The 23,788-nt window shown below is 52.3% G+C and overlaps 1 protein-coding gene across 1 annotated transcript in view; it reads right to left on the bottom strand.

Annotated features, from left to right (window-relative positions):
- Positions 1–23,788, bottom strand: part of AJAP1 (adherens junctions associated protein 1) — a 129,642-nt gene that overhangs the window by 52,095 nt on the left and 53,759 nt on the right. Inside the window, exon 2 of the mRNA XM_086342614.1 lies at positions 15,711–16,528. Coding sequence (XP_086198740.1) covers positions 15,711–16,528 — 818 coding nt within the window. The remainder of the gene's footprint in view (positions 1–15,710; positions 16,529–23,788) is intronic.

The raw sequence follows: 23,788 nt of genomic DNA, 5'->3' as shown, positions 1-23,788 counted from the left end.
TTACTGAGCCCACGTGCCACAAGTACTAAAGCCCAAGTGCTCTAGAGCCTGTGCTCCACAACAAGAGAATCCACTGCAATGGGAAACCCGTGCACTGCAACCAGAGAGTAGCCCCCACTCACTCCAGCTAGAGAAAAGTCCCACGCAGCGGTGAAGAGCCTGACCAGCCAAAAATAAGTAAGTAAATAAATAAGATGAGATGACATTAGAGTTATCTGGACCTGCATGGCCTCTTCTGTACATTCTCACTCCCAGGGTCCTACCTTACCATGCAACCCCCTTCTCAGGCTTTCTGGGAAGAGGGGGCACAGTTGTCCCCAGACCTGTGTGTCAGGGGCCCTCTGAGCAGAGGTATGGCTGAAATGCACCCTGGGGGGCTGTGGAAATGCACTCCATCAACCCCTGGGGCGGGGGAACACACTCACATCACTCTCTCCCTGAAGCCTTTCTCCCTGGAGGGCATGTCCATTCCTGGCCACCCCAAGGCTCGGGGGGCTCCCCCTCTGTTGCTATCACATCTGAGGTTAGACAGGGAAGCCCTGGCCTCCAGGGAGGGATCTTGGAGGATGGACAGCTTGGAGAGGACACTGCTGGAGATGCCCCCCAAAAGCCCCTTGGCAGATGTTGAGACCCCAGTACCCCAGGAAGGCTCAGACCTGAGACAAAGAATGGGGAGAGGGCATCATTCCAGAGCCGATGTGGCTTTGTCTTTTTTTCTAGAAGCTCCAGGCTAGGAGGCCACTGTCTGAGCTCATTTGTTGCTGCCCAGGGAGGCTGGGATGCTGCAGGAGCTGGTCCTTCTGGAAATCCATATATACAGCACACCATGTTGGAGCGAGCTTGCCCCGTGAACTTCCATACACCACTGGCTATGCTCTGGGACCGTGGTCCCTTAAACCACTTGCTTCTTCCTCCTTCTCAAGCTGTCCCTGCAACTCTGACTTGAGATGATGGCAGGCTGACTGTGCCCACGGTCCCTCCGCCTGCCTGCCTGCCTTGTCGTGAACTTGTCTTTTCTTTCCCTTCAGTTTTATTCAGGTATCACTGACAAAGAAAGTCAAATATAAGGCCTACAAAAGGATGCTTTGATATCCTTTTTTAATTTCCTTAGCTCTTGGTGGGGCACTTAAAATGCCAAGAAGAGGCTGCAGCTCTTCCCCAGAGATGACATCTGGAAAGAGTCTGAGCAAATGTCAGCTCTTCAGTTGCTTCCCAAAACAACAACAATAAAATGTTCTTGTGGCGGAAGCATCTGCAATTGTCTTTTCATTTCAGGAGCTGAATCCATGAGTGAAACTAAAGAGAGGTACCCAAGGAAGAGGACATTATTTCTCCTTGGAGGAAAAGGAGGAGTGCAAGCAAAGTTTGATCCAGCCAATCAAGGGGCAAGAACTGCTCAAGGGCAGAGTGTGGGAAGGAGGCTGGAGTGCTTGTTCTTCTCTGCACACCTTTGGATGCCCGACTCCACCTGCACTTGACAGATGCTCCAGAAATGCCTGTTTCTACAGGAGCACAGGGCTGCCTCCATCTAGCAGGTGTGGGCTCAGCAAGAGAAAGTGTTTTCCTCCTTGAAGGAGGTGTCCTCCCTTGGGCTCTGGCTCTGGCCCAAAAGGCAGGGCTCGGGTTCCATGGTACCATCTCCAGCTGCAGAGTGAGGAGGCCCCACATCGTTCCTGTGTCTGGACCAGCAGGTAGCACAGCACACCTGCCAGGGATTGACATATCCAGTAGGAGAAGCTGTGGCTCATGCTTTTGCTTGTCTTTAAAATGTGTAAAAATAAGACGAGATCAAGAGGAAGGTAAGTGCTTCCCATCTGCCACTTCTTCTCCAGGCACTAGGCTAGGTGAGCTGAAAGATTAATCCTGGCTTCTGGACTGGCTGTGCCAAGCTTGCTGCCTAGAATCCTCTTTCAGTGTCTTGCAGAGTCATTTTTTTCCCCAAAGCCAAAGTCAACAACAACAGCAAACTTTACAAGAACCTCTGCTGCAAACATGCAGCAGACATGCCTCTCTTCTTTCCCATCTCCTCCTCCAACAGGCTGTTAAACAATCCACGTGTGGTCAAGGGAAACTTCTAGAAACTTCTGTTCTTGGTGATAAGGAGGCTGGCCCTTCCCTTTGCAACAGTCTTACTAAACACCCACCTCCTCAAGGATTTGCTCTAGTGGGGCCACACAGACAAGAGTGCCTGTGCATGCTAAGTCGCTTTAGTTGCATCTGACTCTTGGCAACCCCATGGATTATAGCCCCCCAGCCTCCTCTGTCCATGGGATCCTCCAGGCCAGAACACTCGAGTGGACTGCCATTTCCTCCTCCAGGGGATCTTCCTGACCCAGGGACTGACCCCACGTCTCACGTTTCCTGTATTGGCAGGCGGGTTCTTTACCGCTAGTGCCACGTGAAAGCTCATACATTCAGGAGAGAGGAGCTGTTTTTGGTTGGCAATGGAGGAGCCAGAAGAAGGGGAAATTTTTATGGGTTGAACTTTGCCCCTCTGTAAAGATGCAGGGAGCTCAAACCAGTTCTCTACGACAACCTCAAAGGGTGGGATGGGGTGGGAGGTGGACGGAGGTTCAAGAGGGAGGGGACATAATGTATACCTATACCTGATTCATGTTGATGTATGGCAGAAAGAGCACAGTATTGTAAAGCAATTATCCTCCAATTAAAAATAAGCAAAACATTTTTGAAAAGACACTCAAGTCCTAGCCCCCAGTGCCTGGGAATGTGAATTTCCTTGGAAAAAAGGGTCCTTGCAGATACGATTAAGTTAAAGGTCTCGAGATGAGATCATCCTGGATTATAGGTGGCCCTAAATCCAATGATAAGCTTTTCTAGTTGACTTGTGTCCCCCACAAAAGCTCTGTTGGAGAAGTAACCCCTAGGACCTCAGGCTGCTCCCTTGTTTGGAAATACAGTCTTTGCAGAGGTCGCTGAGTTACAGAGAAGCCCAGTCCACATGCTCCAGCTGGACGACCTGAGTGCCCCAGTGAATGTATGACACCCAAGGGGACAGAGACCCTATCCAGCGTTCCTCCCACTCTGACCAACAAAAGGGAGATCTTGTCAGCACTGAGGTCAGGAACCAGGCCACTTATTCATTCACTGGAGGTGCTATTTAAGGGTAGGAAGCCGAGACGGCTGAGTGTATTAATTAATGATCCATCTCTAGCTGTTGATGTGTAATTTATTTCAATGATTATTTTTCCTGGGATATGGGAGAAAAATGGTCCCTGAGCTGGGCAGGATGAGAAGAGAGTGGGAGCAGCAGCCCTGGGGGTCCACAGGCCCCATGACCATCAGGGGTTGATGGGGAGACTGGCAGGGGTCTGCAGCCAGGACAGAGGTGACAGGTCCAGCGAGGCTGGTTCCGATGACAGAGAGCCTGCAGGAGGGTGGGCTAGGGGAAGTGGGGGTCCCAGACCAGGGTGGAGTGGAAAATTCCATGAGGAGACGTGGCCAAGATTGACGTTCGCAGGAAAGCTGCTTCTGTGGCCAGCATGTGTGCTCAGTCGCTTTCGGCATGTCCTACTCTTTGCAACCCTGTAGACTGTAGCCTGTATCTGAGGACCTGGCCAGAAGGACAGGGGGCATGAGGCTTCAGGACACCCTGAGGATGTAAGCCGCCCTGCCCCCTCACCTGCCCTGCATGGTGCCCATCCCACGGAAGCTCATGGCAGCGGCAGGGCAGACTAGAGTGTGTTCATTGCTCAGATGCTTCAGTCTTCCTAATAATGGGCTGGAGGCACCAGCCTGTCCTCAGCTACTGCCGAGACACCAGAAGAGCTGGCATGCCGCTGGTCGTGCATCGTCACCTATGGCGGCTCATCATCTGCTGAGCCTCCGGGAACAGCGCCCAGTCTGATGTCCACTAATTGGTCAGTCCTCCGCTGGCCAGAGGGGCGCCTCAGTCTTGCCAAACAGGCAGCTGACCACTGACCACATTTCTGGATGTGGTGCCAGCCCTGGGGCTAGGGTCCACGCCTCCTGCATGTCCACCCAGTCCCCATGGGGGCAGCACATCATTTCCAATAAAGCCTGGATCTCATAAGAAAGAGTGAGGGGCTCGTTTCTGAGTCTGAGTCTCTGCCAGGAGCAGGGCCAGTTCTGGTGTAGCTTAGAGATGACTGTTAAAGGGTGCACTCCAGATGGCTGTTCTCTGGCCCAGCAGTGCCTCCAGCCTCAGGCAAAGGCTCTCACAGAGGAGAAACTGACTTCCGTATGTGGAAGGGGCTGCCGTTGGTGTCAGCTTACAGATGGAAGGCAGCACAAAGAGCCTGGGATGCTCTGTGAATTTGGCAAGTGTGTGTGTGCTCAAGTTGCTCAAGTCATGTCTGACTCAGATCCCATGGACTACAGCCCACAAGGCTACCCTGTCCATGGGATTCTCCAGGCAAGAATCCTGGAGTGGGTTGCCATTTCCTTCTCCAGGAGGATCTTTCCAACCCAGGTATCAAACCCACATCTCCTGCATCTTCTGCATTGCAGGCGGATTCTTTACCACTTAAGCCATCAGAGAAGCCAAGAACGGGCTCAACTGGGCAAGTGGGGGATGCAAGGCCCTGGTAGAGGGGATGCAGCTGGAATGGATTCTTCCATGTCTGTTGACCCACTACTTAACCAGGAGACGATGCCAAGCTCACCTCACCAGGTGAAGGGCCACAGGTGAGGCCCTCGTCGTTGCCAAGACCAGCATGGACAGAAGCTGCAATTTCCTTGCTTCTACAGGAGAAAATCCCCTGGCACTGCTAACTGCCAACCAGAGCCAACCAAAGTTCCTCCCATTGCAGTGGACTGAATGGCAGCCCCACCAAGGCAGCCATGTCCTAACCCCTGGAACCTGTCAATATGGCCTTATTTAGAAAAAGGACCTCTGCAAATGTAATTACATGAACAGTCTCAAGATGAGACCATCCTGGTTATCAGGTTGGACCTACAAGGGGACACAGACACAGAAGGAAGAAGCCTTGTGAGGACGAGGCTGAGATGGGAGGGGTGCAGCCACAAGCCAAGGATGCTGGAGCCCCCAGAAGTTGGACAAGGCAGGAAAGATGGTCCTCCAGAATCTCTGGAGGAAGCACAGTCTGTCTGCAGCTCCATTTTGGTCCTCTGCCCTCCAGAACTGGGAGAGAAAGAACTTCTCTTGGTTTTTAGCCCCCCATTTGGGTTGATTCATTGCTCTGACCCCAGGACACTCAAGCTCAGAAGAAAGCTGGCCCTTCTATCTGCAGCACGTGGGTGGGGGTGGGGCCTGGGACTCACAGGGTGCAAGACTACCTCTGGGATATCCAGGATTCTCAGAGGACTGGGGCATCTTGGAATGTGGGGACATATTTGGTTGTCACGACGACTGGCATTAGCTGGGTAAGGCTGAGATGCTGCCCACCCTACACGATGCGGGACAAACATGCATCCCCTGACAGCCCTCCATCCTGCGTGACTACAGATGCCCTGTCCTGCCGCACGTTTGAGCTCTGAACACTCTTGAGCCCGGAGCGCCTCCTTAGGCTCCATGCACAGACCCACCATGTTTCTGCACGATTAAGAAGAACCAAAGTTTCCAGAACTTGACCACCAAGCATATGGGAAGGAATCTGTATTAATCTGTCCCAGAGAGCTGCTCCCCATTTCAGAAAGTCACTGCCCTCCAGGCCCAGAAAGACATACCCATCTCAGCTCATGTGGCATCACGTTCCTGGTGAGGCCAGGGGTAGGGGGGTGGGAGGCCCTTCGAGCCCCTCCTTCCGCCTCCCAGTTGTGCACAGACCAGAATTTATTCTAAGGAACCTTCCGTTGTGTTGCCTCTGAATCAGTCAGAGGCACTCAAGCACTGTACAAGTTTTTAGAACCAAAGATTTTGGCAGGCTGTACTTTCTATGAAAAGGTACATCGGAAGTGAGTTAAGGCAACATTGGCAAATGTGCACCAGGAACCCAGGCTCTGCATCCGGCTGGGGCAGGGGTCCTGACCTAGAGCCCTGATCTTTCTTTCTCCTGCCCCCAGCATCCTCCACCCAGCCCAGCTTCCTCCAGTCACTACTGTCCCCCGAAGTCATCCCTCCTGCCCTCTGTCTCCACAGAGGACACTGGCGTCCTCCCGCATGTACAGGTGGGGACAGAAAGGGACCCCGGCGTGCACCTCGCAGGGGCTCTGCTCTCAGCCTCAGGACACGCCCCCAGAGTCCTGGCCGGGACCTGAGCTGCTGGCCTTTCCGGACAGCATGTGAGATCACATCATGTGGGCATGTGACCCTTCCATCTACCCTGGCTGGGCTCTGATGGTGAAGCCCCCCCACCACCACCTCAACGGGGCTTCTTAAAGGCCCAAGAGGACACGGAAGGTTCTTTCATCACTGGACCTCACACACGGGCCCAGATTATCCAAATGAATAAGGCAGTCAGCTTCCTTTTGGACTCAGGACCCGACTCCCTCAAATCTCTGCCTGCCAATGCAGGAGACACAAGAGACAGGGTTCGATCCCTGGGTCGGGAAGATCTCCTGGAGGAGGGCACAGCAGCCCATTCCAGTATTCTTGCCTATGAAACCACATAGAGAAACTACAGCCCAAAGTGTCGCACACGATTGAGCGACTAAGCACACACACACCTCAAATCAGGATGTGCTGAAGCTTCAGGCAACAGGGGTATGTGGGGGGAGGCCCCCGCAGAGTCGTGGAAAGAGCCCTGGCCTGGGGTGAGGAGGGTGGGGCCCAGGCCCACCAGCCTCCATCAACATCAGCTCCACCATCCCTACCCCCAGGCAGTTTAAGAAAAAGGAGAGTGAAGCCGAGCTTGGAGCATGGCAAGTGCTTCCTGGCTACTTACTGGGGTGGTGGGGAGATGTACAGGGGGTGTCTGGAAAGAAGAAAGCTGCCCTCATGAAGGGAAAGTCCAGCCCCTGATCTCCCCCATGTAGGATGCCCCCCAAACCACACATGGGCTGCTGATGTGCCTCATTGGCGGGTTCTGCCGGGTTTTTGGGAGGCAGGGGGTAATTCCAGCTGCTAAAACCCTTCCAGGGCAGAGAAAGGTCACTGGAGAGCTGCCATAGAGCTGGCTGTGCACCTGAACACCCTCCTCCTCCTGCTAACATCTTTGGGGAGCATTTGAAGGACATAAAATAAGCAGCATTCTCCCAGCACTGGCACTGTTCCATCCCCCAAAGGAGGTGGACTCCACCACGTCAGCGCTACCCAGGCCCTCCCAAGAGCTCCACGCACCACCAGGGTCAACATCGTCAAGTCTCAGGACAGCTTCGCAGGGTCGAAGGCATTTCCCAGCTCTGCAGGTAGGGGAGCTAGGACCCGTTGAGGTCACGTGTACTGTTGAGGACACACCACTGGCCTGCGGGTGGGCAGCCACGGCACAGGGCAGGTCTGGTCAAATCAGGGGCTCTCTCTGCTACATACCCCCAACACCCCCCACCTCTGACTTCATCCCCCATGCAGCTCCCTAGACAGACTCAGTATCCCTGCTGCTAAAGAAAACTTCTAGAAAAGTAAGCTTCCTCCTCTACCATTGCCAATCATCACCTCCTAACAACAGACTCTGGCTTCCCTGGTTGCTTAGTGGTAAATAATCCGCCCCCAATACAGGAGACTAGGGTTCGATCCCTGGGTCAGGAAGATCCCCTGGAGTAGGAAATGGCAACCCACTCCAGTATTCTTGCCTGGAGAATCCCATGGACAGAGGAGCCTGAAGGGCTACAGTCCATGGGTCGCAAAGAGTCGGAGTGACTGAGTGACTAAAAACAACAGCAGGCTTAAGTCAATGGACCACATGGAAAGCAAAGACCGAAGGCCTGGTGACCACAAGGCGTGTCCGCCACCCAGAGGCAGTCGGAACCGGGTCTCTGGATCTGGGCGGGGGCTCTAGGGAGCCCTGGGCTTCACTGGGAACCTACCTGCTGCAGGTGAGGGCACAGCTTCTCCCCAGATGTATTCACCTGGGCCATTTCACGGTACTCACTGTAACCCAGGGCCACACCTGGGCTGGAGGGGGCGGCGGTGGGAACAGGACAGGTGACATCTCACCCCAAACGGTGGCTCTGAAACCCCCTTCCCAGCATCTGCCTGCTGACCCTAGAGCTCGCCTGCACCTGAGAACTGCTGGGCCCACTGCTCAGCCCCCGGCTGGCAGGTTGTTGAAGCTAGAAGCCAGCAGGCCAAAGCTCCCCAAGGCCCTCCTTTCACTGATGACAAAACGGGAGGGAAGCAGCATCGAGGCTGTACCTCCAGCTCTTGGCAGAAGGACACAGGGCTGCTCATGGTCCTGTCTTAGCTGTGAGCTAGCCCAGGGCCCTCACAGGTTTTCTCTTCCAGCTCCTGTTCTAGAGGCAAGAAGACCGTCCTGGCGTCGGCCCTCAGCCCCTCAACCACAAGACTCCCTCTACCAGGCAGGCTTCCAGGCTTCCAGGAGCACCAGGCTCCCCAGCCTCTGCCCCTGTTCACCCTCCCAACCCATCAGGACTCATCTCATCCTCTCTTCCTCCCCGATCCGAGTTTGCAGAATAACAACTGAGCTGTAGCCTACATGGTGTTTGTCACATTCCCGCTAGTGTCCTTAACTGTCATTTGCCTCTCTTGTGCCCTTCCCTGTCTGGCTTTCCCAGAGAAATTTTTAAACTCCTTGAAAAGAGGGCACTGGGATGGGTCTTCCATTTCCTGGCCCCTCTCCACCCCGAGGTGCAACATTTAATGTCAACTAAGGAATGAACAGTTTCCTGAGCAATTGATCAGAAGCTAGAAACTCTGAGACAGGTTCCCTTAACATAGTCAAATAAAAATGCTGAAAATGATGTTCTATCTAGTATTTAATCACAATGCTTAGAATCATTCCCCTGTGAGTGGATGAAGCCATAAATTCAATCCACCGTATATTAGACGGATCTGTGAGTGCAGTTCCCGTGAGCGGACATGTGTCCTACAGGGCGTGTCTCTTGCAACCCCCAGGCCCTGGGTGGCCGGCAGCCCCAGGAACACCCTTAGAGGACTGGTTTCCAGGGTGAGGAGGCATCAATCCAGGCCTCCTCCTGCAGCTCCCCAGGGCCTGGCGAGGACAACAGCCCAGGGGTGTGGAAGGCCCTGGCTTCCAGACAGAAAGTGCAGTATAGGCACCTGGGTTCCACAAGAATTGAAGAACCTTCCAGATTTCAAGGTGCTCTTAGAAGGAGAATGAAACCCTGAGGGAAACAAAGAACTTAAGAAGCACTCATTGCAATAGGTTGGAGCAGGAAGCATGTGAAGGGAATAAAAGGAACCCAGTGACAGAGTCATCTCCCGAGAATCCGAGGTCGGCTTTAATGAGTCAGAGCTCATTTATCCACTTGCTGTGAACACAGCTTTGCTCAGCAAAAGCAAGGAAGTGCCTGGGGAGGCTGGACAGGTCCAAGAGCTGTCGGCAGACACACAGGATCCCTGCCTGTGCCCAGGACGGGTCACTGCAGAACCACAGCCAATAGGACAGGCCACACCCCATCTACCCCGGAGGGTCCAATGAAGACCCTGAAGACCAGCCTCGTCGTCTACAGAGTTCAGCATGTTTAGCAAAGCTCCACATGCTCATTTGTCCGTTGATTCTCTTATACCAATTAAGCCACTCAAAACTTTTGAAGTTCATGAGTCATTTGCTTCAGATATCTTTAAATTAAGGACAGATTCATTTCTCTGGTAGCAAACACCCAACAAGTTATTTAAAAGGGGCTCAGCATCTAAATCGCCATCACAGCTTCAAACAGAAGGGGAATACCACATTTCTGTCCCTTCCATCTGCCTCTCACCCCCTTCTCCTCCGATTCAGGCATCTAGAAACTACTCCATCGTTATACAACTTGGTCCCAAGGTCTCCCCACTCCCGGTTCAAGTCAGCTGACCATCAGGGTGAGAGAAGACAACAACAGCCCATCCCACAAAGAGGACACTGAAGGCCCCTGGTGACAAGGACAAAGCAACCTGGAAATCACCCTTGGAAACGCATGAGTGGATTCCAATGTAAAAATCACCAGGCAGAGCTGGGAGGACGTCTGAGCCACGGCATCCTTGAGCTGCCGGGTGTCACGAATCTGTGATTGATCCAAATGGGGACAAAGCTTGAATGATGATGGGGACCTTGGCCTCCTGAGCAGTGCACCTTCCCAGAGCTGTGAGTGTGGGCCAGTAGGGAAAGTGTCAGCTGTATCTGTGCAGGCAGGGGGCCAGGGGCCGGCGGGCTGGGTCGAGGACTGGCAGGGCTGGGAAATCTTCACTGAGTACTAACTACAGCCATGAATTTCAGCAAACTCCGGGAGATGGTGAAGGACAGGGAAGCCTGGCATGCTGCAAGCCAGGGTCACAAAGAGCCGGACACGACTCAGCAACCAAAACAACAACAACTGTAGCCAGTGCCCAGGAGACACCATAGTGGGCAAAGGCGGGGACTGAAACCAGCTGCCTTAAATTCCCCACGGCTCCCTTTCCCAGGATTAAGATTAAAGCCTGGGAAATGACTTTCTATTTTCCCCCCGGGAGACTCTGTGATTCTACACTCGGAACACAACCAGCAAGAGGGCTGTCACAGGAGGAAGGCGCTTCGCTGTGGGGAGCTCTCCCCTCCAGCCTCGGGTGAACTGCTGACCGTCTGACATGCAGCCTCTGCCAGCACCACGTGAGGCTGGAGCTCAACGCCTCCATGAACCTGAGCCAGGTGATTTTCCATCCCAAGCAGCTCCCGGCTAAGCATCACCTACATCTTTGCTCGGAGAACCAAGGTCAGTGATGAGAGCATGGGGACCTCATCTAATGACCTCATCAAGTGAACTCACCATGAGAAGATCAAGTGGAGCAGAAAGCCAGTGATCATCCAAGAATAATAACCATCATTGTCAGCACCCTCACCACCAGTACCACCAGCACCGTCATCTCCATCATCATAATTACCATCATCTCCATCATCCCTATCATCAGCATCACCATCACATCCCAGTAGCATCATCATCCCCATCTCTATCATCACCATCATCATCACTACCACCACCATCACCCCATCATCACCACCACCATCATCATCACCCCATCATTACCATCATCACTATCACCACCACCACCACCATCACCCCATCATCATCATCATCCCCATTATTACCATCATCACTATCACCACCACCATCACCATCCTCTCCATCATCCCCATCTCTATCATCACCACCACCATCATCATCCCCATCATTACCATCATCACTATCACCACCACCACCATCATCATCACCGTCTATCACCAGCACCATCATTATCATTACTATCTCTATCATCACCATCGTCACTACCACCATCATCACCCCATCATCACCACCACCATCATCATCATCATCACTATTACCACCACCACCACCACCACCACCCCATCATCACCACCACCATCATCATCATCCCCATCATCACCATCATCACTATCACCACCACCATCACCATCCTCTCCATCATCCCCATCTCTATAATCACCACCATCATCACTACCACCACCATCATCATCCCCATCATTACCATCATCACTATCACCACCACCACCATCACCCCATCATCACCACCACCACCATCATCATCCCCATCATCACCATCACTATCACCACCACCACCACCATCATCCCCATCATCACCGTCTATCACCAGCACCATCATTATCATTACTATCTCTATCATCACCATCGTCACTACCACCATCATCATCCCCATCATCACTATCACCATCACTATCACCACCACCACCACCATCATCCCCATCATCACCGTCTATCACCAGCACCATCATTATCATTACTATCTCTATCATCACCATCGTCACTACCACCATCATCATCCCCATCATCACCGTCTATCACCAGCACCATCATTATCATTACTATCTCTATCATCACCATCGTCACTACCACCATCATCATCCCCATCATCACCATCACCATCACTATCACCACCACCATCATCCCCATCATCACCGTCTATCACCAGCACCATCATTATCATTACTATCTCTATCATCACCATCGTCACTACCACCATCATCATCCCCATCATCACCATCACCATCACTATCACCACCACCACCATCATCATCCCCATCATCACCGTCTATCACCAGCACCATCATTATCATTACTATCTCTATCATCACCATCGTCACTACCACCATCATCATTATCATATTAACAGCAGCAAATGCATCCTGAGGAGCTGTTCTGTGACAGGCATTGTGCGTGAATGCTCAGCCCCTTTAGTTGTGTCTGACTCTTTGCAACTATTTGGACTATAGCCCGCTAGGCTCTTCTGTCCATGGGATTCTCCAGGCAAGAACACTGGAGTGGGTAGCCACCCCCTCCTCCAGGGGATCTTCCCAACCCAGGGATGGAACCAGAGTCTCCTGCTTCTCTTGCATTGCAGGCAGATTCTTAACTGCTGAGCCACCAGGGAAGCCCCGTAACAGGCACTGAGGATCGGGCATATACTATCTCACTTAATTTTTACAACATTATGAGATGGTTTGTTGTGTAATTCCCACTGATGCACAAAGAGGAGAGGCAAGTCGTCCTGGTCCAAACAACTAATACAAATGAAGCCAGGGATTGGCATCAGGCTGCATCACTCTTAACCATCACACTAAAACTAGGAGAGATCTTCCAACCACTGTATGGCCCTTGGACAATTCCAGCGGTGTTTCTATAAAATGTTACCTCTGACAGATTTCACAGGGCTTCAAATCACCAGCCACCTGCCCTTTCTATGCCCACCAATGTCTGTGCTACAGAAAGAGAAGAAAACATAACATTCCCCTTCTAAACATTTCTCTACAGAAAGAAAAATAAAACAACTCCCCAGGGCTTCCCCGATGGATTGGTGGTAAAAAATCCACCTGCCAATGAAGGAGACACAGGTTCAATCCCAAGAAGATCCCACATACCTCAGAGCAACCAAGTCCATCCCCAGCCTTTGCTCTAGTCTGTGCTCTACAACAAGGGAAGCCACTACGAGAGGCCCACGCATTGCAGTGAAGACTAGCTCCATTCTCTGCAACCAGAGAAAGCCCTCTCAGTAACAAAGACCCAGCACAGCCAAAAATAAATAAATAAGGTTATTAAAAAAAAAAAACTCCCTAAGTCTGATTCTAGAGACAGTTCTTTGGACAATAGAATTGACTTAGAAAATTCTTTGTATTTCTTCTTAAAGCCTTAATTCCAGATTCGGAGTGCAGTGAGTGGGCAAGTCTGGGCCTGTTCGCCCTCGACATCTGTAACCCTCTCCTTGGAGTCATTCCTGCTAGGTATGAAAACAGCTGGTGTGGATGGAGGATTCTTGGTTGCCAGGCATCGCATTTTGTACTCAGGATTGATTTATCGAGGCCTCACAGCAACCTTTTAGGAGAGATATTTTGAAGCTCTAATTATGCTGATGAAGAAAATATAGCGAAGAGAGAAGGGAACTTTCCCAGAATCACCCAGCTATGTTCAGCAGATCTGCAGCTTAGAAGCAGGTACTGCTCACTACAGCTCACACAGCCCCCCAGAGCACTGCCCTGGGATCCCCAAGGCCACTCTTGCTGGCCAAAAAGTGTGAGTCATGGTCATACTCCAAAGAGTTGGGGGGCTTAGGTCTGCATCTGACCACTAGGGGGATTCTCATCAGAGCTTGGGCTCTCGATGCTCTGGGGCTTGGTCACTTTTGTAGGACCAGTTGAGCATGGAGGAGCCCAGTTAGGGGAAACATCTCTGCATTTTCTCTCTTTTCTCGCCTTGAATTCAAAGCTGAGGACGGTGGGGTGCCCCTCCTCAGCATCCAGCATCACTTCCCAGAATGAGCATTTCTCTGCGTTAAAAGCAAACACACATATTTTCCCCCATTTAAATTTGTTGTGCTAAACAAATTAATCTAGCACCAGATTATATTATGAAGAACCATAAATCTTTTCCAAGATAAGCATCTGTCAAGTTGGATTAGCAATATCCAATGTACTGTGAATTAATTTGCTAAGCCTTATAATGGTGTCCTGGGCGTTTAACTTTAGTAATAACAAATGTAATTTGGAAGAAATGGGAACTCATTTTCTCATCCATGTCTATATAGTAAGTGACGTAGGCAGGGAGATGACAATAAATGAATGCACCACTAAATTCTATTATGATGATGGCTTGGGAGTTTATTGAGGTAAAAACTAATGCTTTGTAAACTGCCTCTTGGGTGCTTGGCACAGAAGTGAATGACAGTCTGTGGATTCCAGAAGGAGGCTACAGGAGAGACGGCTGAAGCACAGTCCTACAGACCCTCACCCATGATGCTCCCAAGCTCACAGCCTCCATCCCTCCATCCTGGTCCATGGCCCCCAGCATTGAGATGGAGCTTGGCTTTGCATCCATAGATATGTTACTCTCTAGGGAAGATTGCTCAGGATAAACTGCAGCTCTCTTGTCCAGGTGAAGAGAGGAAGTAGGTCATGGAACACCCACTCTATGGAAACCTGTCCAACTAATGACCATAGCCTGCCTGCCGGCCAGTTTGCAAAATCTAATGCACATGCAGAGTGCAAGGGACAGCGTGGCAATTGGGTTGCACAGGGATCCTGAGGAGCAATTCTCTCTGTCCCCTGGGTTCTGAAAAGGACCCGTGTCAGCTCCAAGGAAGTAGAGAGGCAAGCCGGGGGTCGGAGAGGCTGCACAGTGCCCCCATCCCCTTCCTGCTTATGCCCTGGAACATACAGGAATGTCCTGTATTACAAGTTAGCAAATACTACTACTGGTCAAGAATGTGCATGGACAGTTCCAAACTAAACCTGAAAGTCGTGATGGGGCCTGGGGCCATGGCCTGTTCACAGAAGCCAAGGATGCTAGCAGTGGGTGGCAACAAATGGGTCCAGGATTCTGGGCTGTCCCTTTGCTGGCCTGAAGCCAGTATATACAAGGGGCTACTGGAGAAGGGAAGTGCTTTGGTCTGGGAGATTTCCAAGGGCTACTCCCTTTGAAGCAACTGGAGTTGAGAAAGAAACAATGACGATGCAGTAGATATTTCAAAATCAAGAAATGCTAATTGTCTGCATGCACCTAGAATGACACAGGCAGAATTACAGCCATCTGTCTGATCTCCGTCCTCCAAACACCTCTTAACCTGACCTCAGTGACAAGATACCCCAGAACCCGAGTCAGTGCGCACAGCCTCAGCTAACACTGAAGGGGATTCCTCCTGATAACCTGGCCTCCGTCTCTCCTGCTGTTTAAGGTAATTCTTAACTCTGGGTTGGTCTGGTAGTTGCCCCTCTGGAGGGCTGCACCCTGGAAAGTTTCTGAAGACGCCATACACTCTGCCTCCATCAGCAGATGTGCTCACACCTGACTCCAAGGCTGGTCCCAGAGATTAAGTTCTAGCATTTGAGAAGATGCTGCTCCATGTCTGGTGGGGCTCAGAACCCCCCTACAAAGGCAGGGTGGGTACATGCCCACCCCTAGGTCACTACTAGGAAGAGACCCTCTCCCTTCTCGCTTAATCCACTAGAAGAGCCTGGCCACTCCTCGTAGAGCATAACCCATCTTTGCCAGGACATGGACATGTGCAAGTTCATGGACACAAAGTTCCCCATCTCACCCTCAGGTACTATGGCTTTAGGTGCTCCTGCTGGAAAACAGGCAATCCCAGCATTGTAAGCCACACCCTCCCAAAGCACCCCACAACCCAAATCCAACCAGAGAAGAGGTGGGCGTACCTGAGGTCTCCCCCAGAACCCGCGGGGGCTGGCTGTCTTGGCCACTGTCTCTGCTGGGACTGGTGGAAGGCTCCGTTGTGCTTACCCCAACTGGGATCCTACTCCTGGGGTCCAGGGGCTCGGTGACCCCTTGAGTCTGCAGTGTCACGGAAGTGGCCGTGGTGGCTGTGGCGGTGGTGGTGGCGGTGGCCACAGTTGTCTTCCGCGTTTGGAAGATGGAGACCGTGGTGGGGCCGTAAAAGCCCGGGAATGTGTTGGATTCCAGGGCCTCCTCCTCCCCCGTTGGCCCCCAGGCAATGAACTCCGTCTCCGTAGTGGGCCTGCTGCCCCGGAAGTCAAAGCTGTTGAAAGCAGGCCCCTGTAGGTGCCTCTTCCCCCGCCGCAGGAGGGCCTGCTGGTCCGTGGGGGCCCCGCTGGCCCCTGCAGAGGAGGAGGAGGTGGGGGAGGAGCCCAGGGAAGGGCTGGATTTGGCAGCAGCTGGGGGCTTGGCCAGCCCCCCTTTGGGCCCAAGAGTGGCCTCCTGATCCCTGGGTCTGTGCGCCCGTCGGGCCCGGGGACTTGGCATCTGTCCATGACTGTGTCCGCGCTCCACGCGGGGCGGTCGGGGGCTCCACACAGGAGCAGGGATCCGGGCGGGCTGTCCACTCTTAAAACTCCACAAGCGAGGCGGCCGGTGGGGTGGCCGAGGCAGTAGCCGGAACTCGGGGCCCGGGCCCAGGGACTCACACGTGGGCAGATCCAGGGCAAGCTGAAACATGGCTATAAGGATCCAAGCATGGCTTCCTAGGGAGCAGCCGGGCCAGCGGATGAACATGGAACTGCATGGGAAAGAGAGAAGAGGGTCAGTGGGGGCCTCCACCCGGGGGGCTCTCTCCACCCCCACTCCAGGTCAAGGAAACACTCTCCTAGTAACAAGCGCTAATCCCAACTTCCAAAGAGGAATGGAACCCTTCGTTAGTCCCCTTCAAAGGCCAACTCATGTCCGCTCTGTTAGCATCGCTGAAGGACAGGCCCAACCTCATTCGTCAGGACCCACTTCTCCTCGCAGGAGCTCTCCCATACTTGGCCAGCTGATGACAAGCTGGTGTCAAAGAATCCACTTACAGGAGGGACACTGAGTCCCCAAAGCCCCCAAAGAGATGATGACCTCAGGGGTCTTCCATCCCACTTTGCTTTGACCTAGAATAAAACAGAGATACAAAGAGGGAACCAGGGAGGGGACAGCAGAGCCAGCAATGTGTCCACACACTGCGTCCAAGCCAGGCACATCGCTCTGGGTCACAGAAGTCCCCACTCGCGGGTGAGTGATGCTAAGCTCACAGCTGCCAGTCCTGACGTCTGGAGGGACGGGGAGTTTCAGCCTGTGGGGCATGTCGCTCTGGGTCACAGAAGTCCCCACTCGCGGGTGAGTGACGCTAAGCTCACAGCTGCCAGTCCTGACGTCTGGAAGGACGGGGGGTTTCATCCTGTGGGGCTTCCCATGGGGCATAGAGTCCCACACCTGCTGCTCCAGCCGGGCCCTGTTCCCTGCTACCCCCACCCCCTCAGCCTCCTATTTCAGTCGGATGCGTCTATTTGAAAGCAGGCTTGTGGCCTCAAATGCCATGATGTGTGCACAGGGAGAGCTGCTGACTTGTGGCTGCCTCTGGATCTCGCTCAGAAGAAGATGTGCTGCCCGGAAGCGGAAAGTTCGTCAAGGCACCAGCTCCACCAAGTGCTTGCTCTGCTGACATTGACCTCCCATGTAGGTGCCCTGGCAAACCCTGTCCCCTGCGTCCTCAGCGTGGGGAGGCTGGGGAGGGCACGCAGGGCTGAGCATGTGCTGGGCCTGGGCAGGATGGAGCCAGGTCAGGATGTGGCCACATGCAAGGTAGGGGAACCCGGCCCCCAGGTCCTCCCACCTGCTTAGTTAGATAATTGAGGGCTGGGGACAGGTACCCTTCAAAATCAGAGCTCATCACCAATGTCAAATCTGAAAATTGAAACAAAGCTAGAATTTAGGGATGGTGGCGGGCAGGGGTGGGCGAGCGTGTTCAGTGAGCTGAGCTGCCAACCCTGCTCGGAACCAGGCCTGTGGAAGCAGAGTTGGACAGCGTTTCTTAGCCGGGCTGTCATATGACTTTAAAAGGGACTAATTCAGCCCCTGAGTGAGTATGAGGCTGTCCACGTGCCCAGGGCTGACCTATGCTCGCCAACACCCAGGAAGGTGCTGTGCCCCCGACATCCGTGTGTTGAAAGAAAGAAACTTGTATTAATGAGTGCTAAGTGCCAAAAAAGACAGATCCCAGAATAATAAGGCCTTGGTTTTTTAATCAGAACGAGAAAGTGCTTGGCTGCAGAAATTAGGAACTGCTCATTATGCTAATGTTTCCGCATCAAGAGGCTGCCGGTGTGCAATTTCTCGGCATGGCCAGCCCAGGGCGGTGCAGGGACCAGGCCAGCCTCGCACACAGAGATTCAGGTCAGCGAGGGGTCCCTCAGGCGCACACCAAGGGCAGCTCCCTTTGAGGTTTAGAAGCTCAGGTTCTCCCACCTGTCTGTGCATCTAGACACAAGCCCAGCCCCCAGGGAAGTGAGACACTGCTTCCAGCAGGTGTGATCTTGGCTTGGAGGATACCACTGGCCACCCCCAGGCACCACAAGGCAGCGCTGAGCACCCTCAGCCTCACAGACACCCCTAGGCCTTATAAGGATCACTGGGTTTCACCAGGCTTCACCAGGAACTCCCATGCCTCATCTTGTAACCTCAGTCTTCACTGGGTACCACCAAGTGCCAGCACCTTACCAGGTGTCACTAGGCCTCACCAGATCCCATCAGGCACCCCGAGACCCCACCAGGTACTACCAGGAGCCCCCAGGTCTCAGCAGGTCTCACCAGGCTACACCAGGTACAATCAGGCCCTGCTGGTACCACCAGGCCTCAGTAGGTGCCACCAGGTTACCACTAGGCCTTGTCTTGTAACCTTAGGCTTCACCGGGCACCACCAAGTACCACCACCTCACTAGATCTCACCGTACCCCACCAGTCACCAATAGGCCCCTCCAGGTATGACCAGGAACCCTCAGGCCTCCCCCAGGTACCTGCAGACCTCACTAGGCATGCCCAGGCCTCTCCAGGCACCCCAAGGTACCACAGTCACATTCGGCCTCACCAGGCTGAATGAACAACGGCTGTACACAAACCCACTTGCCACCTCTACCTGGAGAAGTATCGGCCCAGGAAATTAAAACAGCAGCCCCTGAGCCTGTGCCTGCCTGCCCGGCATAACTTCACACGCAGGATATTTCTGCCATTTTCCACCAATCATGAGCTGTAATTGGTTACCATGGAAACCCTCTTTTCCATGCCACCCAGCTGTTATGTAGAAAAGCCAGGCCATCACAATGGCAGGGAGAGCTGGATGTATTTTTCCTCTTCCAGTCTAGTCTCTTTTTGAACTGGTGGACTTGTTCACAGGGAAAACAGGAGGCCAGGTTAACAGGTCAGGACAGAGGCTCCACCCACCCTACCCCCCGACCCCCAGTAGCCAGGAAATGCAGGGCTCAGGGTGGGAACGGAGAGAGCCCCTCCAACAGGGAGGTCAGCGGCCGATCCTGTGGCCTCTTTACAGGGGACCCATCATCACTCATCTTTTTACAGAGGTCAAAGGCTCCAACCCCCCTGCTCTATCAGCAGGCCTCTGCCTCTATGTGCAACCTGGACCTTCCTGGACTGGTGTGGGGACACGCTGGGCTGAAGATGCACCTTGGCATGAAGGGATTCTGCCAGGTCTGCAAGGACCATGTGAGGGGCAGCAGGTGGCCTCTGTCCTCATCCCTCATCTGGTCCTGAAACCAGGCAGGACCCTAGGAACACTCTGCCGTGACACTGCTCAGCACAGGACTGGGAAGCTTTCAGTCCCCAACACCACACCCACTTTATGATGAAGGGGTTCTTGGAGCACCACTCACATATCCTCTCACTCGGGAAGGCATCCACGGTGCCATCAGCCTATTCTCAAGAGGACCCCACACATCTGCGAGGGCCGGGAGGGCCTGAGACTGCTGATAACACTGCTGAGGATGCCACTAACCATCAGGGCTGCCAGGTGACACACCAAGGTCAGGTCACAGTGCAGGCAAAGGTGGGGCCAGTTCCCCCTAAACTCTGGGGCCTCCACAGACCCCTCACAAACTACCACCACTCCACCCCCACATGGATGGCTACAAGCGAAAAGACACAATTCCAAATGTCAGCAGGGGTGTAGGGAGACAGGAAGTCTCATGCCTCATTGGTGAGAATGTGAATTGGTGCAGCCATTAGACAGTTTGGAAGTTCCTCAAAGACTGAGAGTTACCAGTGGACCCAGAAATTTCACTCTTGGGAGCAAAAATGTGTACCTGAATGTTCACAGTAGTATTATTTCTAACAGAGGAAAGGGGAGACAGACAGCCTCAGTGTCCATCAATTGATGAGAAAGTGGCCCAGCCCTACAGTGGAACATTAATTGTCCATAAAATGGAAAGAAGTATGGGGGTGGGATGAATTGGGAGATTTGGGACTGACATATATACACTATTGATTCTGTGAATAAAACAGATAACTATGGAGAACTGACTGTATAGCACAAGGAACTCTATTCAGTACTCGAAGAGTCAGACACGACTGAGCGACTTCACTTTCACTTTTCACTTTCATGCATTGGAGAAGGAAATGGCAACCCACTCCAGTGTTCTTTCCTGGAGAATCCCAGGGACGGAGGAGCCTGGTGAGCTGCTGTCTATGGGTTCGCACAGAGTCGGACACAACTGAAGCGACTTAGCAGCAGCAGCAGCATGGTGACCTAAGGGAAGGGAATCCAAAAAAGAGGGGACATATGTAAACACACTGCTGATTTGCTGCCTGGAGAATCCCATGGACAGAGAAGCCTGGTAGGCTGCAGTCCATGGGGTCACACAGAGTCGGACATGACTGAAGCGACTTAGCAGCAGCAAGTAGAAAATAACACAATATTTACCAGCTGAGCTACCTGGGAAGATCATTGTACAGTCACCACACTCCAATGAATTTTTTTTAAAGGAAATAAGTCCTGATACACGTTACCACATGGATGGACCTTGAAGACATCACAAAGAAGTCAGTTACAAAAGGCTGCATGTTGCACGATTCTATTTACATGAAATGCCCAGAATCAATCAATCCACAGGGACAGAAAGTAGACTGGTGGTTGCCAGGAGCTGGGGGCAGGGAGGTTGGGAGTTACTATCTAAACTCTAATGATTACAGGATTTCTTTTAGGGGGTGATAAGAATGTTCCAGAATTATCGTGGCAACAGTTGTACAAACTTGTGAATATATTAAAACTACTGACATCTGCACTTTAAAGGAATGGATTTTAGGGTGTGTAGACTGGATCTGAAGAGCTGATGTGTGCCAGGGCAGTGTAGACAGGCCTGGGGTGCACTGCACTGAGGCCTAGCCCTGCTCCCTGTCATGGCAGGCAGGAGGAAAGAAAGGATGCTGGGGTCAGAGGCGGCCTTGGCAATAAACTTGTGGCTGAGACTTCAGGTTCGTCCTCATGATCCTTGCCTGAATGTCGGCTGCCCATCTATACTCCATGACAGACAGCTCCCCCGTGGCAGCATCCCAGCCTAGACTTTCAAATGAAGAACAAACGTTGTCCCAGCCACCCCCACCTGACTGCTCCAAAATTGGGAACTACGGCTCCATCTCACTTTACTTTCTAGTTTGCAAGCTTTTTGCTTCTCTCCCTTTTAAATTTTTATTGAAATCTTTTTTCCCGAAGAATGGTTTAATAAGATTCAGCAAATTGAGATTCAATTTGATACCTTCTGTGTATTTTCTTCACTGAAGAAAATCACTGTCAATTAAGGGTGACAAAGACGTCTCTCCCATTTAAGGGCGCACTTTTCTCGAGCGAGGAGTCTGCAAGGGTGCCTCCTGCAAGCAGCTGGCTTCCACTTGCTTGAACACCGGAGCTGGACCACAAGGTCATGCAGGAGCCCTGAGTCTGCACAGCTCAGAGGCCATACCACAATCTCCAGGATGCGACAGGACCCGAGAGGTGTCAGGTAGGTGGCCAGCCTGTCCCAGCCCTGCCACAGGCAGTGACCAGCACCCCGTGTGCAATCTCAGCACCAGATGACTGAGGGAGACCCCCACCTTCCATGTCTGCTCTTGCGCTTGTCATCAGCTGGCTTGAGGGACAAGTCATGGTAGGAATAATTCTGTTTGAGGTTGGCCTGAGCGTGGGCTTGCTGCTTCTGCTTCACAGGCCCTGGGTTCAATCCTTATTCGACACGGTTGGAGCAGTGGCATGGAGGACTCCACACCTTCTAAGAAGAACTGTGTGTCTGTGATCAATAATTGACAGGGTACAACCTGAAATGACTCCGAAGATGCATGTGCGACAGACACAGATGGGCTTCCTCCAGCACAGAGTTGGCTCTGGGGGAGTCCGTGTTCCTAAGTGGACACTCCCAATCCCCTGCAGACTCGAGCATCTCTTCACCTGGGACCCCTGTTCAGTCTACCTGCCCCACTTTCAGCCTGACCCTGCGTGCAGATGCCTCTCCATCCCATGCCACTTATTGGCTTGTTTGTTTAAATAAGCTTTTTAGAGCAGTTTTATCTTTTATAAATTTTAAAAAACCTTTATTTTGTATTGGAAAATAGCCAATTAACAACATTGTGATAGCTTCAGGTGAACAGCAGATGGACTTAGCCATACATATACATGTATCCATTCTCCCCAAAACTCCCCTTCCATCCAGGCTGCAACATAACACACAGCAGAGTTTCCTGTTCTAGTAGGTCCTTGTTGATTACACATTTTAAATATAGCAGTCCATGGGGTCGCAAAGAGTCGGACATGACTGAGCAACTTCACTTTCACTTTTCACTTTCCTGCATTGGAGAAGGAAATGGCAACCCACTCCAGTGTTCTTTCCTGGAGAATCCCAGGGATGGCGGAGTCTGGTGGGCTGCCGTCTATGGGGTCGCACAGAGTCGGACACGACTGAAGCGACTTAGCAGCAGCAGCAGCACATGTCCATCCCAAATTCCCTAATTACCCGTTCCCCCCACCCTGCTGTCCATCCCCTTCCCTGAACCATAAGTTCCTTCTCCAAGTCTCTGACTCTGTTTCTAATTTTTAAACAAGTTCATTTGTATCATTTCAGATTCCACATAAAGGGGAAGTCATGTATTTCTCCTTCTCTGTCTGACTTACTTCACTCACTATGAGACTCTCCAGGTCCATCCATGTAGCTGCAAGTGGCATTATTTCATGCTTTTGAATGGCTGAGTAACATTCCATTGTGTATATGGACCACATGGTCTTTATCCATTCCTCTGTCGATGGACAGTTAGGTTGCTTCCATGTCTTGGCCATCGTAAACAGTGCTGCAATGAACACTGGCGTGCGTGTATCCTTTTGGATCATGTTTTCCTCTGGTATACACCCAGGAATGGAATTGCAGGGTCATATGGTAGCTTTTGGACTTCCCTCGTGGCTCAGATGGTAAATTGTCTGTCTACAATGCGAGAGACCTGGGTTCAATCCCTGGGTTGGGAAGATTCCCTGGAGAAGGAAATGGCAACCCACTCCAGTACTCTTGCTTTGAAAATCCCAAGGACGGAGGAGCTTGGTGCAGGCTACTGTCCATGGGGTCACAAATGGTAGCTTTTAGAGCAGTTTTAGATTCACAGAAAATTGCACAAGGGCACAAAGAACCCCTGTGTAGTCCTCCAGAGTCCTCTATGAGAACACCCTACATCACCAACATGAATCCGTCAAAACTAAGAGAACACACGGGCCCGTGACCAAGAACCAAGTTCCACGCTGTATTGGGGTTTCACCAGTTTTCTCTTTCAGGATCGCACTCAGGCCCCCACGTGACATTAGTCATCATGTTTCCTCAAGCTCCTCTAGAGTGTGATGGACGCTTGGACTCGCTTTCTCTGGACGACCTTGAAAGTTTTGAGCGGGATGGGTCAGGTAGTTTGTAGGATGGTCCTCTACTGGGCTTTGTCTGGTGCTTCTCGCAAGGTTAGACTGGGCTAATGGATTCTTGGG

This window comes from Bos grunniens, chromosome 16, assembly GCF_055505025.1.
Source record: "Bos grunniens cultivar Pamir isolate PY7600 chromosome 16, Bosgru_T2T1.0, whole genome shotgun sequence".
NCBI classification, from domain to species: domain Eukaryota; kingdom Metazoa; phylum Chordata; class Mammalia; order Artiodactyla; family Bovidae; genus Bos; species Bos grunniens.
The sequence above is the reverse complement of the archived record's forward strand: the minus strand, read 5'-3'. Positions and strand labels throughout refer to the sequence as shown.